We start from the raw sequence: 13272 nt of genomic DNA, 5'->3' as shown, positions 1-13272 counted from the left end.
TTTGTCAAAACAAAGTGCAGAGCAAAATATTAAAACAATAATATAGATCAAACTAGCAAGCATTTGGAAAATGTATGTATTAAGAGCTCATTCATATAAGAGTTCAGCCTTTCCACTGTTAGTTTTGAAGGTATTTCCACAGACCTGCTCTCATCCTGTAGCTCATATCTGTGCTACAAACTAAAGACAAAGCTCCTGAAGTGACTTGATGGTGTGTCCAGAACCAGGGCTGAAATTGCTGACAAACAGCAAAGCAATAGTTAAAGGGTTGTGATGTTAATGCTGCACTTTTAATTGTGAATCCTGTAGACTTTCCTCTTGTTTAACCAAAACCATTCCTGGCTTTGACAACCAAAAAGAGTCTTAAGAAAACAATGCTTTTAAATTTTATTTTCTAACCATTGTATGATTTTTGTGCAACTGAAATAATGATTTCTAGGCTTGAGAGAGCTTTTTTTTTAACTATTCTCAAAAACATGATATTAAATGTAGCTCTTGTGTCTTGTATGTCTCCTGCATCTAAAAGAATCCAAAAATATCCCCCCCACCTTCACACTGTACCGGGTAAAACATTGCTAAATTTTAGGGCACAATAGAAAAAAACCCCAAACTTCTCATAATCCCTTGAAATAAGACATATCAGCAAGGGTATTAAAACTAACTGAAAACCAGTATTACAACTGTGTACAACTACTGAGTAAAGACACAGTTGACAACATCAGGGACTACAGTGCTGAGAGGTTTTTTCCCCTCTTCTTTGTGCTCCAGTATGGTAGAATCCAATACTGTTGGGATACAGAAGTACGGGAAGTCAAGATCAAACAAAAAATTTATCAAATGACAAACTGTCTGAGTCTCATTATCACTTAATAATTGTGCAAAAAACTCATGTCATCAGTGCAAAATAAGGAAAAAATATGGAAAATATGACTGGGATGGATTAAATGAGTTTTTTTTAATCAGGCTACACAAAGTATAAGAAACTGGATAATTACCCAAAAAGGACAGCAGAAATTATATAACTTCATAGCCTATTTATTATCGGGCTAGCACAAACAAGCACAAGGCCCAGGAAAGTGACGGCAGGGAAAAGTTCATTAAACCAAGAGTCAGATGTTCATTTCTAGAAGGAAGCACACAAAACACTTCTGCTGCTATCACACTTGCACTCAGTTGTTGTAAGGGGGAGGAAGACAGCTCAGATCTGTTCCCAGATCCAGTTTCTGAGAGATCACTCCCTACTTTTCCTCAAAACATCCTTCTGCTCCACTGTGGCATAAGTATTTTATGCCAAGGTAAAACATAAATGCCATTATACAGCCAGTAACATGTAACATATGATGCTGTTTGCTACAAGTCCTATTCCTTTCTGGTTAAAATTTCTGAAGAATGCTCCAGAAAAAGTGAATGTGCTACAAGGAACATAATAGCCTTTAGTATATTTTCTATAGCTTGTTTGTGAAGACCAGAATCATGTTCCTCCATAAATTCAGTACAGATAAAAAGTTTACAAAGAACCATTTAACTACTTAAAAATGTAAGTCCAGGTTTTTAGACATTCTTAAAAGATGTAGACAAATCTTAATGTCTTGATCAATTTCAGCTTTAGCACAACCAAATTGAAGCTGCAGATATCTTTATCATTTGGTTAATTTGCTTAAGATGCTTTAAGTCTTTTGCTGAAATTGCCTTAAGTCTGTTCATACCAGCAAAGATGGGAAATACCTTCACCATCAATTGATACTGAGACATAACAATAGCTAAAAATAATGAGTGGGAAACATAGGGAGTTAATAAGTTAGAAGAGTATTCAGTGATTATGTTATTTATACCTGAAATACTCTAAATTCAAGAACAAAGAAAAACAACCTGGACTGCTTACGCTGAAAACATTCAACTAAAATATTTTCTAAGGTAGGCAAGTCAAATTTACATCCAGAAAAACACAGTTATCAGAAAGGAGTGAAAAATCAGTCAGAAATTTTCCTTAGTTTTATCAAAAATAGTGGTTTTTTTTTAATTAAAGAAAAAAATAAAATAGGATTAAAAAATACAACTGTGGTATAAGTTTGCCATATACTAGCTTTTCCATTCAGATCTGACCAGAAATCAATATACAAACAATCTGGTTTGGGAAAATAATATTTGGCAAAAAATACTAGTTTGGAGCTAGCAAAATAAAATTTTTATTATTTGAATCAGAGAGAGCATTATCAAGACTTAAAATATCTTACCTGCATAATCATAAACGCCTTACAACAGGAGGTTATTAAGAATTACATTGGGATACTTTGGCCTAAAAAATTTGATTTGCAAACACATTTCTTTCTTTTGACTCTTTCCCCCTAATATATAGGTCTTTAACAACTTTCTTCTAAATAAAACCTTCTAATATCTACCAATTTTCTCTACCTGATCTTGCATTTTCTTCTTGTCATCTTTCATACTCTACAGTATGAAAATACAACAGTAACAAACACCCGATAAACATTTAAACTTACATTTCACTCATTGACAGGATTCAATCAAAAAGACCACAAATATTTTGAGTTGGAAGGGACTCAAAGAGAGAGATTACTGAACCCAATTACCTGCTCCTTGCAGCACTTCCTAAACTCTGATTAAAAAAAAAAAAAAAAGGCATTCCTAGTAGCCAGTACAAGGGCAATAGCAGGAATGATTATCTCTGTATGAATCCAAAAAACAATCCAGATACAAAAGCTTTACCTTACACAACATAGCTTTTACAAGAAAGACCTAGATGTAAATTATCTCCATCACTTTGATTGCTGAAATGGAGATCAAATTCTAAAAAATTGTTTTAAAAGCTGCTCATGGGATAGACTTAAAATATCAACCTTAGTAATAAACTGACTGTTTCTCATGGGACAGACTTTAAATATCAGCAACCTTGGAAACAAGCAAACTTCATATATAACCTAGAAAACCTGTTTGGCTGAGTGCAAATATTTACTTTCCAAAATCTAATTGCTAAGATAGGCTCCCCAGACATCTGTTTCAACATATATCCATCATCAGTAATTTCAGAACAAAAATAACCCCAAACCTTTTCTGACTACTACATTGGTTGAAGAAAAGTAGGCTTTTACTGAGTAGTGGCTTCCTGTCACAGACATCTTTTCACTAAAAATCCTTTCTTTAGGATTTTTCCTTCTGAGAAGCTGAGAGGCCTCAGAGACAGAATGTAAACAATGGTTATCTGCTGCTGTGGAATGCAACAGGTCCACCTGTGATTGGCCCATCTTGGATGTTTATAATTAATGGCCAATCAAGGACCGAGCTATCTCAGACAGAGTCTGAGAGAGCTGCCTTTGTTATCATTCTTTTCTTTTCTATTCTTAGCTTAGCTAGCTTCTGAGGAAACCCTGTCCTTCTTTTTAGTATAGTTATAATTTAATATATATATATCATAAAATAATAAATCAAGCCTTCTGATCATGGAGTCAACATTCTCGTCTCTTCCCTCATCCAAGAGCCCCCATGACCATGGTCACAGCTTCCTTTCTACTTAATATTTTCAAAATTGAGACAGCAGGTACTTAATGAACAAAACTAGATTTTAAAGGGTTCACAAATTACACATGTGCTGTTTTGACAGGTATTAAATTACATGAAAACAATGTTTCACCACTGCATACTCCCTTTTACTGTAATACATTAGCACTTTGCAGCCAGAGAAGAGTGTTGTTACACAACACGGTGTTAGGAGATACCCGAGCACCTAATTAGGAGACTTGATAAATACACAATGTAAAATTACAGAAAGAATTTTCTAAAACCTTCAAACAAGATTTTTCCCTTGCACACATACCAGAAATTCTGGGCTTCAATCTAGAAATAAATTTACTATCACAAACGAAACAGTTATAGTTCCTCATATTCATGCTTTCAAATAGGTGCAAATTGTAATTTTCCTTTGGAAATGTTTGCAGAGGGGAAAAAAGAAATAGGTGGCTAGCACTGTAAATTACAACACTGAATAGCAAATAATTACAGCAGACATTTGGAAAACCACCAATGTTTAAGAGTTTTTCATTTGTTGGCTAAACAACTGCAAGTATCTTTGCCAAAACCAGAATAAAACGTCTAATCAGAAGTGACTCTTGCGTAGAGAAAATAACTTATTCACTAATCTATTTTAAGAAGAAAGTTTAACCAATTATAGAAAACACTGTGACTGCATCGATTCAGTTGCACAACTCAGTTTTCAATTCCAATCTCATTCAGAGTTTACAAGCTCAATCCCATGCTTTAGCAAGTAGAAAACCTCTTCTTCCTCCAGTGGTTTGCCAAAACTGAGTTCTAGAAATTAAAGTGTGTACTAGGCAAGAAATTCTGTGTCATTCAACTACATATATATTCAACATTTTTCTGAGGGAAATGCATGGGTTACAAGGTTATTAGTCAACAACTGAGACATGTCCAACAATATTTAAACATTGAGACACTCAATTCTATCTTTAAATTAATTTTTGCATTTTGGTAAATACTATCTCTTCCCATGAAAAACTCACTGTGAGCGAGTCACTGAGAACAGCACAAATATATAGAAAAGTTCAGTTATAAGTGGCTTAATAGGAAATTTCATGAAAATACAGTAAAAGTATCATTGTATGGGAAAAAAGCAACAATCACCTAACTAAGTGGACACAGGTGAGCTTTATATACACACACACGCACACATATATATATATGTATGGCCTTGGAGTAAAGAATGTTTTAAGAATATCCTCTAAGGGAAAATTACTAGTCTGTCAGCAAAGCAGAAACTATGTCAGAGAATTTATAGAAGTGTACGAAATTCAAGTGAACGTGTGAGAAACAAGGAACCCTTCAAACATGACTGCTTAAGGATGTATAAAAGATAGTCAAGGTAAAATAGTTAATCCTATTACAGCTAAGATTAAATAATAGTTATATGAGACATCCTCTTGAAAAAATTGCAATATATAGAGAAATATAAGTCATCTTAAAAAATATGAGTATCTAGAATTTGAATACATTTTTTGGATATACATTAAAAGGTAATTTGAACTCAAGATCTTTCTAGAAGATATAAAACCTGCAGATGCTCCAAATCTTCAAAACAGAAATCAACAGCTTTCTGAGATCCAGTTCAGTGCATGTGCAATAAAACCCTGGTCCCAAAGCTAAAGAAAATTGCTTTAGAGCATGTATATATAGGCAGCTTTATGCTATTTCAATAGAGCAGAAAGGTAGCACTAAAAGTAAAGGATTTTGCTTCAATTTATAATTTATCCCACAAAATGTTTAAATTCTTGTGCCAAGAAACATTCAAGTTACTATATCATCAAATGCATGGTAAAACTGTTTTTCCACTTGAAGAAAAAAAAAACCAAACACCAAACAATGTCATTTCCACTAACCTTCAGGATCAAGGAGTTTCTCTATTCCCAGGTGCTGCTTGGCTATGGAGAATGCATGGTCTAATCGTTGTACAGGTGACTGCTGAGAAGCAACAGCATTCCAATCAAACAGGTCTGGTCTAAAGTAAAAATAAGAAGAATAAGTTTCTTATTTTTTAGTCTTACCTTTACTGATGTATTTCTAAAGCTAAGCATCAGCATCAACTTTTTTATTCTCGTAATGAAAGATTGTGCTAATTTGCCCTGGGACTAATGAAGCTCAGTTTCTAATGGGTTTGCATTCTGTTCTCATCCATGTCCACCACAATCACATTGTCCATATTTATTACACTGGCTCCTTCATTCCAGTCCCAAATAACGCTTGAGTGGGAAAGATCAGGTGCAGTGGCCATGAAACTGAGACTGGCACGTGGCAGGACAAGAGGGACAGAACTGCTGAGGCCATCTGGGGGCCTTCCTCCTCTCCCCAGCTACCAGTCTTTCACTTCAGTTAGTATTTCTAAGAGTGCAATTGCTTCTGAGATTACCAGCTCACTGTTACAACAGACTAAAATCAGTCAACAGGTTAAAAAATCCATAGAGTCATAGAAACATTTGGGTTGGGAAACACCTGTAAGAACATAGAGTTCAACTCTTACCCTTACACTGCCAAGTCACAATTTATATGCTTTTACAGGAAAAAACAGAATGACCAAAACTGAATTATAGCTCAGATGCAGTCTGGGACCTTGTATTAGCAGCTGCACTATTTGCAACATAAATAATGTTAGTACAGCAAAATCTTTGGCTTTTCATCTAAGAGTTATCCATTAGGAAATCAGAATTTGTTATCAGGCACTCTGGAGAAATAAAGTTTAATCAAATACCCTGTGATTACTGTTCATGTAATATGAAGAAAAACAACCATGCTATTTGTGACTTCAATACAGTGCTCTAAATCAGGGGACATTTAAATGTATCATTTCAATAGTGATAAATCAAGGACATTATTTACACCATTTAAATTTTGCAATTAATGACAGATTTATTCACATTTTATTAATTTTAGTAGTTAATTTTAAATAGTGTCCTGAGTCATAATAAATGGAAAAATGCTCACTACATCATATAGTAATGTCAATAGAGTAAAGAAAAATACTCCCTTTACCTAGTAGTTATTCTCTAGTTATGCACCTTTGCTGTCTAATTTTTTCTGAGGGGACTGATTTTCTTAGTAACAACTAAGTTATTCCAAGTTATTTTGCTCCTCTCTGCACAGATGCTCAAATATTACAGTTTTCTCCCTCCCACGCGCAGAATAACTCCAAAATACTAATCAATTTTAATTTAATATTAAATCTGTCTGGGGACAGGGTGGAGAAGGGAGAAGAAACTTAGTAATCTCTGGGTTTACCCATAGATGAATTAAGTCTGTGATCCTACAGACTGGTTTGTGTACTAAAACACAGGAATGCAAAACACACACTATGTGTACATAACTAGTAAAAAATATTTTTGACCATTCTCCTTTAGCTGGGAATGGAGTTACCACTGTTCATAGCAGTCTACAAAATGCTGTGTTTTCAATTTACAGATAAATAATGTCCAGAGCAAACCAGGTATTACTGAAGTGTGATCACACAAAATCAAGACCTCTTTTTCCCTTTGCTCTACCTTCCCCAAACCAGTGGGGACAGATGGGCAAGAAACTTGGGACAGGTGACCCAAACCAGTAAAAGGGATATCCCATGCCACATAACTTGCTCAGCCATAAATAGCTGGGTAAAAGAAGGGAATGAGGTTGAGGGTGTTTGTCTGGGAAGGTGTCTCCTGCTTGAAGAGTGGCTGGTACCAGTTACTGCCTTTGCATCACTTGTTTTTCTATTCTTCTTACTTCCATGCATTAAAAGAGTCCCTATTTTGACTCAAGAGTTTTCTAGCTTTCTTTTTTTCCTATTCCCTTCCCTGTCCTGGGGAAACAGGGGGTGAAGTTATTGAGTAGCTATTGGACACTCAGCTGCTGGCTGGGGTAAAGCCACCACACCCCTACATCTTATTCTGCAAGCACACAAATATTACTCAAATCCCTACTCCAAATTTAACACTAGGCATAGGATGCACATGCTCATACAGCAAATTTAGCTAAGAGAACACTGTAGTAACCACAAAGTTGTTGATTTTGACTGTCTTAAAAAGCTTGACAAGAATGTGTCACACATATACTACACAGACTAGAGTGTAAAAAGATTATTTGGTAGAAAAGCCTTTAGGACAAGGAGAGGAACGAAATGTGTACAAAGGACTACCTTCCCCTCAAATTTTTCTTTTTTCCTTTTTATTTTTCTGTTTTAATTTGGCTAAAAGTTCTAAGCACACCTGCAATGCTGAGAGCAGCACATTATGTTCACATAATCATTTTTGTTTGGTGATACAATATTTTATATATGGGAGCATACTTTTAATCAGTTAGGACTCCACTGGACAAGAACATGAATATTTACAATTGCTCCTTGAGGAATGTCACAATATTGTCTTATCCCTCGTGAGAAAGCCTCTATGATCATTAATAATACCTTAGATAGTCAATTTCATCCAACTTTTCAGTTCTATAATCCAGGAGAGTATTTTCAAGTTAACCTACCAAGATAGTCTAAAATTGTTATCATGACTTCATCTCTGGAGGTAGGACTCTTAATATAAGACACACAGAATTTTTGTTAGTTTGTTTTTGTGGTTTTTGTTGGATTTTTTTCTTTTAACAACCAAACGCTCCAGCACTCACAAGGGTTTGAAACAACATCACATCTCAACACCTGGGTTGAATTTACATGCTGCCTGTATAGAGAACATGCAGCATCTCTCTCCACTCATTACAGATGGCAAAAATTTGAACCCTCTGAGACATAGCCAAAAAAGAATTTGTAAGATCTAGTAAGTTACTGTCAGATTTCTTATCCATTTTCTTAGTATTGTACATAAAGCAGACAGCACAGATTCCAAGATAATTTGTAAGTATATGGCCACCTACTGCAACTCAGTTCTGATAAGCACCAGTTTAATTAAAATAAAAATAAATTCAAAAAGCTCTCTCTACTCCAACAGCAATTTAACTTTCCAGATTTTCACTTTGTTGAAAGATTATGTTGCTATACACATTTCAGTAGCTCTATCACTAGAATAACAGTGTCATAATGTCAGCTTGAAGCAGCAGCTTCTCAGTGCTATGTGTCAGGATGTTTCACTGGGTGTATTTATGTGGCAATACTGCCATGTGTGATTGTGGGAAATAATATAGCCTAGAAGATTAATAATTGTGGTAAGTGGAAAACAGCTTTTGAAAATCCCTGAAACAACACTTAAACTGATTTTCAAATTACAACTGTTATTAGCTTCCTAAGGAGTTTTAAATACAGGAGTGAGAAGTATGAAATAGTAAAGCAAAGATATGAAATGGAATACTGATTCTCTGCCTTCATTTGTCCTCTCCATATTGTTCAAATAATACCAAGGGAGTTGGAATTTATTCTCATATCTGCAGCTTGGGTCTTGCCTGATAGGGAGGGAAGGGAACCCATGGAAAAATAACTAGCATTTCTCACTTTTGTTCCTGAACAATACAACACATTTTCAAAGAAGTTAGAATTAAGTAGAACATGCTGAACTTTATCTAGCCATTCCTGATCAACTCAAACAGCACTGGTCTTAGATTAGTTATGACACAACCATGGAGAGCAAAATTGAAAAGATTGAAGGCTTCAATGGAGAAGTTTGCATTGTAAAAATCAAACTTTCTCTTGAACATACAGTAATTTTTTTACCAACAGTTCTTTCTTGTCACGAGCAGAAATACAAACAATAAAAACAAAAAAAGGAAAAAAAAAAAGGAAAACAAATCTGAATTTTTTCAAAACATATTTCCAAGAAAAGTAAAGTAAAAAAAGAGACCCCCTACATCCCCTGTGACCCCCAGTTACATAACTTACAACAGAACTAGTTCAGCCAGGGTGAGAAAATTTATACTATGTATAGTATACTATATGCTATGGACAAACAAATCCTGACAGACCTCTATGCAAAGATTAAAGTCATGGATAAGACAAGCCACAGTTTGTGATTACTGTAGACAGAAAATAGCCATAGTTAGACCATGAAATCTATCATCTCCATTTCAATAGAAAAGCTGTGTGTTTGTTACTTTACCTATTTATACAAAAATGTCTCATATATGTTCTCAGATCTCTCAAAATTGAAAAACGTCAGGAGAGAGTAACTGATACATAACCTAGTGATTTGCTAAAAAAATTATTCTTTTCATACCTCTTCATCCTATTGTTTTCTCTTTTTCTTTTCCTGTAAACTAGTGAAGAATTTTTTTTTTTTGCTTCTGTCCAGGGCCTCTTTCTGATGTCATTTTCCTTCCCTTCTCACTCTAGCCCCCTGAAGTAGAAACAGCTGCAATGAAGTGCTCATTTGTAAGGCATTCACCTGGCCTAAGTTCAAGCATTTTAAAGAAGTAAGGAGGAAGATAATGAATGCCACCTGTTCCCACTTCAAAATCCTGATTACAGGACCAGGGGAGAAAAGAAAAGAAAAAGAGCCCCAAAAATTGAAGAGATAAAGCTCTTTCTCATATCCACCTGGAGGAAAAAGATTTTAAGAAGTAAATGGGGAAAGGTCTTTGTGATCTGGAGCCTTAGAAGGGAGAATTTCAACTGTAGAAGGACTGACCTCTCTTCATCAGCAAAATATTTTAGTTTCTGTATATTCCTAGGGTGATGATGCCAGTCCACAGCTGTTGCCTTGGTTTTTGGTTTTTTTTTTTTCAGTTCAAAACATACAATTCAAGAGATCATGTGCCAAGCTTATATCCTGAAAATTCACCCTCTGGGCTCACTAATGCGCCCCTGGAGATTTGCCAGGTGACCTGTGTTCCACTGCTTCTTGCACTCAGTATTGAAAGCAATTGCTAAAGAGCCTAAATGTCCATGGAGACATGGTGATTACAGAGATGGAAAAATCTACCTGAAGTAACCCCTAAATAAAATGACAGAGAGAGAGCATTAGAAAAATCGGATCCAATCAAAATAGCAAGCTGAATGCTAGGGATTGGTGGGATAGAAGACTATGAGAAATAAAGCTTCCCACTGCTCCCCCAGCATACTATGTGGTCAGTGCTTCATGAAAGTCTCTTACTTTATCTCAATCCATTTAAGGATGTACTTAGAAAATTCATCCAGATGCAAATTTCACATTACTGTCTGAACCTCTTTAAAAAAAACAAAACAACTACAAACCAAAACAAAAAGCCACCTGTTCATCACTGAAAACATTATATAAGAGGAATAAAAATATCACCACCCATAAAGGAAAAGAATTGGTTTGAAAAATAAATGGATTTCATGCTACCACAAAATCTACCCTCACTTTAAGAGAGTCTAAATATTTTGGAAAAATCTTTGGGTAGCATCACTCTTTCAGTGTTAGAGAGATTTTTGATGTTTGGCATTTTCTGTGGGGTTTTGGAGGTTTTTTGGTTTGTTCTTGGTTTGGTTTTTGTAGAAGTCTAGGAATAGAGCTAAAACTGGGGAAAAGTGCACACACTGGGCACCAGGTCCACTGCATGAATTAAATATCATACCTGATTTTCAAACTATAGCTATCCTTCCTTGTGATTAACTCTGCTTCCATTTCTGCCACTGCAGAGGAATAAAGTCAGAGGATGAAAAGGGAAAAAAAGAAGAGAGCATCTGGACACAACTTTATGGAGAACAAGGAAATAAACAAGAAAGAAGTGGAAAACTGGAGAAATAGGGAATTCTGACCAAAAAAAGAGGTAGAAAGCGGAAAAATTGAACAGGGAAAACAGAGGAGCTAAATTCAGAGGTGTTTGTCATCAGAGTGTTTATCATTCTATGTAAATAAATCACAAACCATTTATAAAACATAGGATGTGTGAGACACCGGGTTTCTCTGAGAATTCATGTAAATCACTCTTGGACAACTTTTCTTCAGTGTATATTAAAACTGTCGTCTTTAGGCACTAAATCTAAGACACTCTGACACCCAGGTCTCTAATGTACCTGCATCTTAGAGTGATTGAATTAGGCTCCTTAGAGAAGGGTTTTTATCATTATAGGATACAGTTAGGAGCTCACAAGCATGGAATGTCCTAGTGTGCCTATTTAATTGATTCCATCTGGAATCTTGAAGGACAATTCAGTGTTCCCACACACTAAACATAAAATGCAAAGTCAACAAAAATCAAACATCATTGGTTCATATTAAAAATTACTGCATCAGGGCTTTGGAGGAAATGAGGAAATGAAACTCTTGCAGAGAACTTAGTGATTTAAGTCCAGAAGATGACTGGTGTATCTTGGAGACTTGCCTCCAGGAATCTGACTGAACACTTGCCATTTCCCAGATAAGTGCAGTAACTACTGGGCAAGAGACAAGACTTCTGTGGAGTAATTCTTCACTTCTATTGAAAATAGGCTCACTGTGCAGAAAGCTATGCAAGATTTATGGCAGCAGACAGTAGAAGAGTAAAAGCAGGCTTAAGTTTTGCAGCCCTGAATTACAAAACCTGAATAAAGAGCATAAATTCCAGTAAGCAGGAAATGAATGTTCATCTGGTGAACTTTGCTCTGAACTGAACACAGCAGTGCATAAAATCTGACATAGGACACAGAAATTTGTCTAGACAATCCCAGCCTGGTTTACTGGCAACAGCACTCCCCAGCCAGGGACTGATCCTGAATAAATTCCTCTGTTCAGACTTCTGAATAAATACCTCCAGAGAAGGACAAAAAGGAATTTCTGATTACTGATTTCAGACACCAGATATTACATGGTCCTGCAGAGCATGCAATCTGAATATCTGAGTATCAGATACCCTAATCAGGGAACAGTCAGTCTGCTATTGTTTCTAGGTGGGAAGACATTGTGGAAAGATGACTGTGGGTAAAATCAGAGGCAATGGAGAAGTTATATTCACATCTTAAGAGAGGTTGCAATGGTATGCTAATTTTAGGGAAAAATACAGTTGTGGCTCCCTGGATGGAATGCAGTTGGTGTGTTTGAAACCTGTTCTGGGATGAGTCTCCACATAGTGGGATTGTTTGCCAGTGTTTCCCAATGTCTTGGGATTTCAGAGCCCTCCTCACCATCTTGCCTTTATTCCCAGCTGCCACATGGAGCAGCATGTGGAAACAGTCACCATCTTTGTCTGGGCAAGCCACATGTACATGACCTGCAGGGAGTGTCTGTCATCTTCTTGTCCCAGCTGCCACAGGGAACTAAGTCAAGGGGGTGACCATTTTTTGGTAAGAAAAAAAAAAAACCCTCTCTTCCTGTATACTTTTTAAAATCATTATTGCTGTTCTTCTTATTCCATTGATGTTTGCTTTCAATAAATTGTGATCCCAATCCAAAGTCTGCTTTTGTTCCTCCCTTGCCAGAGGGGGCAGAGGGAAGGGAGAGGCTAATTTGGAGTTTAATTTCTGGATGGTATTTAAACCACAGTTAAAAAGTTCAACTCCCTAATAACTTGAGCAGTCAGTGGCATTGCAGGACAGTCCCCTTTAAGAGAGAAGTATATACTTAAGGCATCAGTAGTAGAAGAAAGAGGTTGGGAGGTTTATCATACTGGGAAAAGCAATCCTGCTTTAGAAGCAGCAGTGGCAAGAACTAGGTTTTTTAGATATATTGACTTGCACATCTTCCTTAAGCCACATACACAGAACCCCCAGAGAACTCTGAATCTCTAGAGGTAGAGTTTTGTACAGCATAGACTAGAAAAAGGCAACTTCTGAGAGAGGCTAAAAACTCAAATCAGCTGTTGGAATAACATGAAAGGCTTTGATAACAAAGGCCAACTTCTCCA

The 13272-nt window shown here is 36.1% G+C and overlaps 1 protein-coding gene across 3 annotated transcripts in view; it reads right to left on the bottom strand.

Moving 5' to 3' along the window:
* DMD (dystrophin) overlaps nucleotides 1–13272 on the bottom strand; it is a 1044614-nt gene that overhangs the window by 759534 nt on the left and 271808 nt on the right. For all 3 annotated transcript variants that reach the window (XM_054518613.1, XM_036378966.2, XM_036378958.2), the window contains exon 7: nucleotides 5409–5527. In XM_054518613.1, the coding sequence (XP_054374588.1) occupies nucleotides 5409–5527 (119 nt within the window). The remainder of the gene's footprint in view (nucleotides 1–5408; nucleotides 5528–13272) is intronic.

The sequence above is a fragment of the Molothrus ater genome, chromosome 2 (assembly GCF_012460135.2).
Source record: "Molothrus ater isolate BHLD 08-10-18 breed brown headed cowbird chromosome 2, BPBGC_Mater_1.1, whole genome shotgun sequence".
Lineage (NCBI taxonomy): Eukaryota > Metazoa > Chordata > Aves > Passeriformes > Icteridae > Molothrus > Molothrus ater.
Note: the sequence above shows the minus strand (reverse complement) of the source record. Positions and strands in the feature narration are given on the sequence as shown.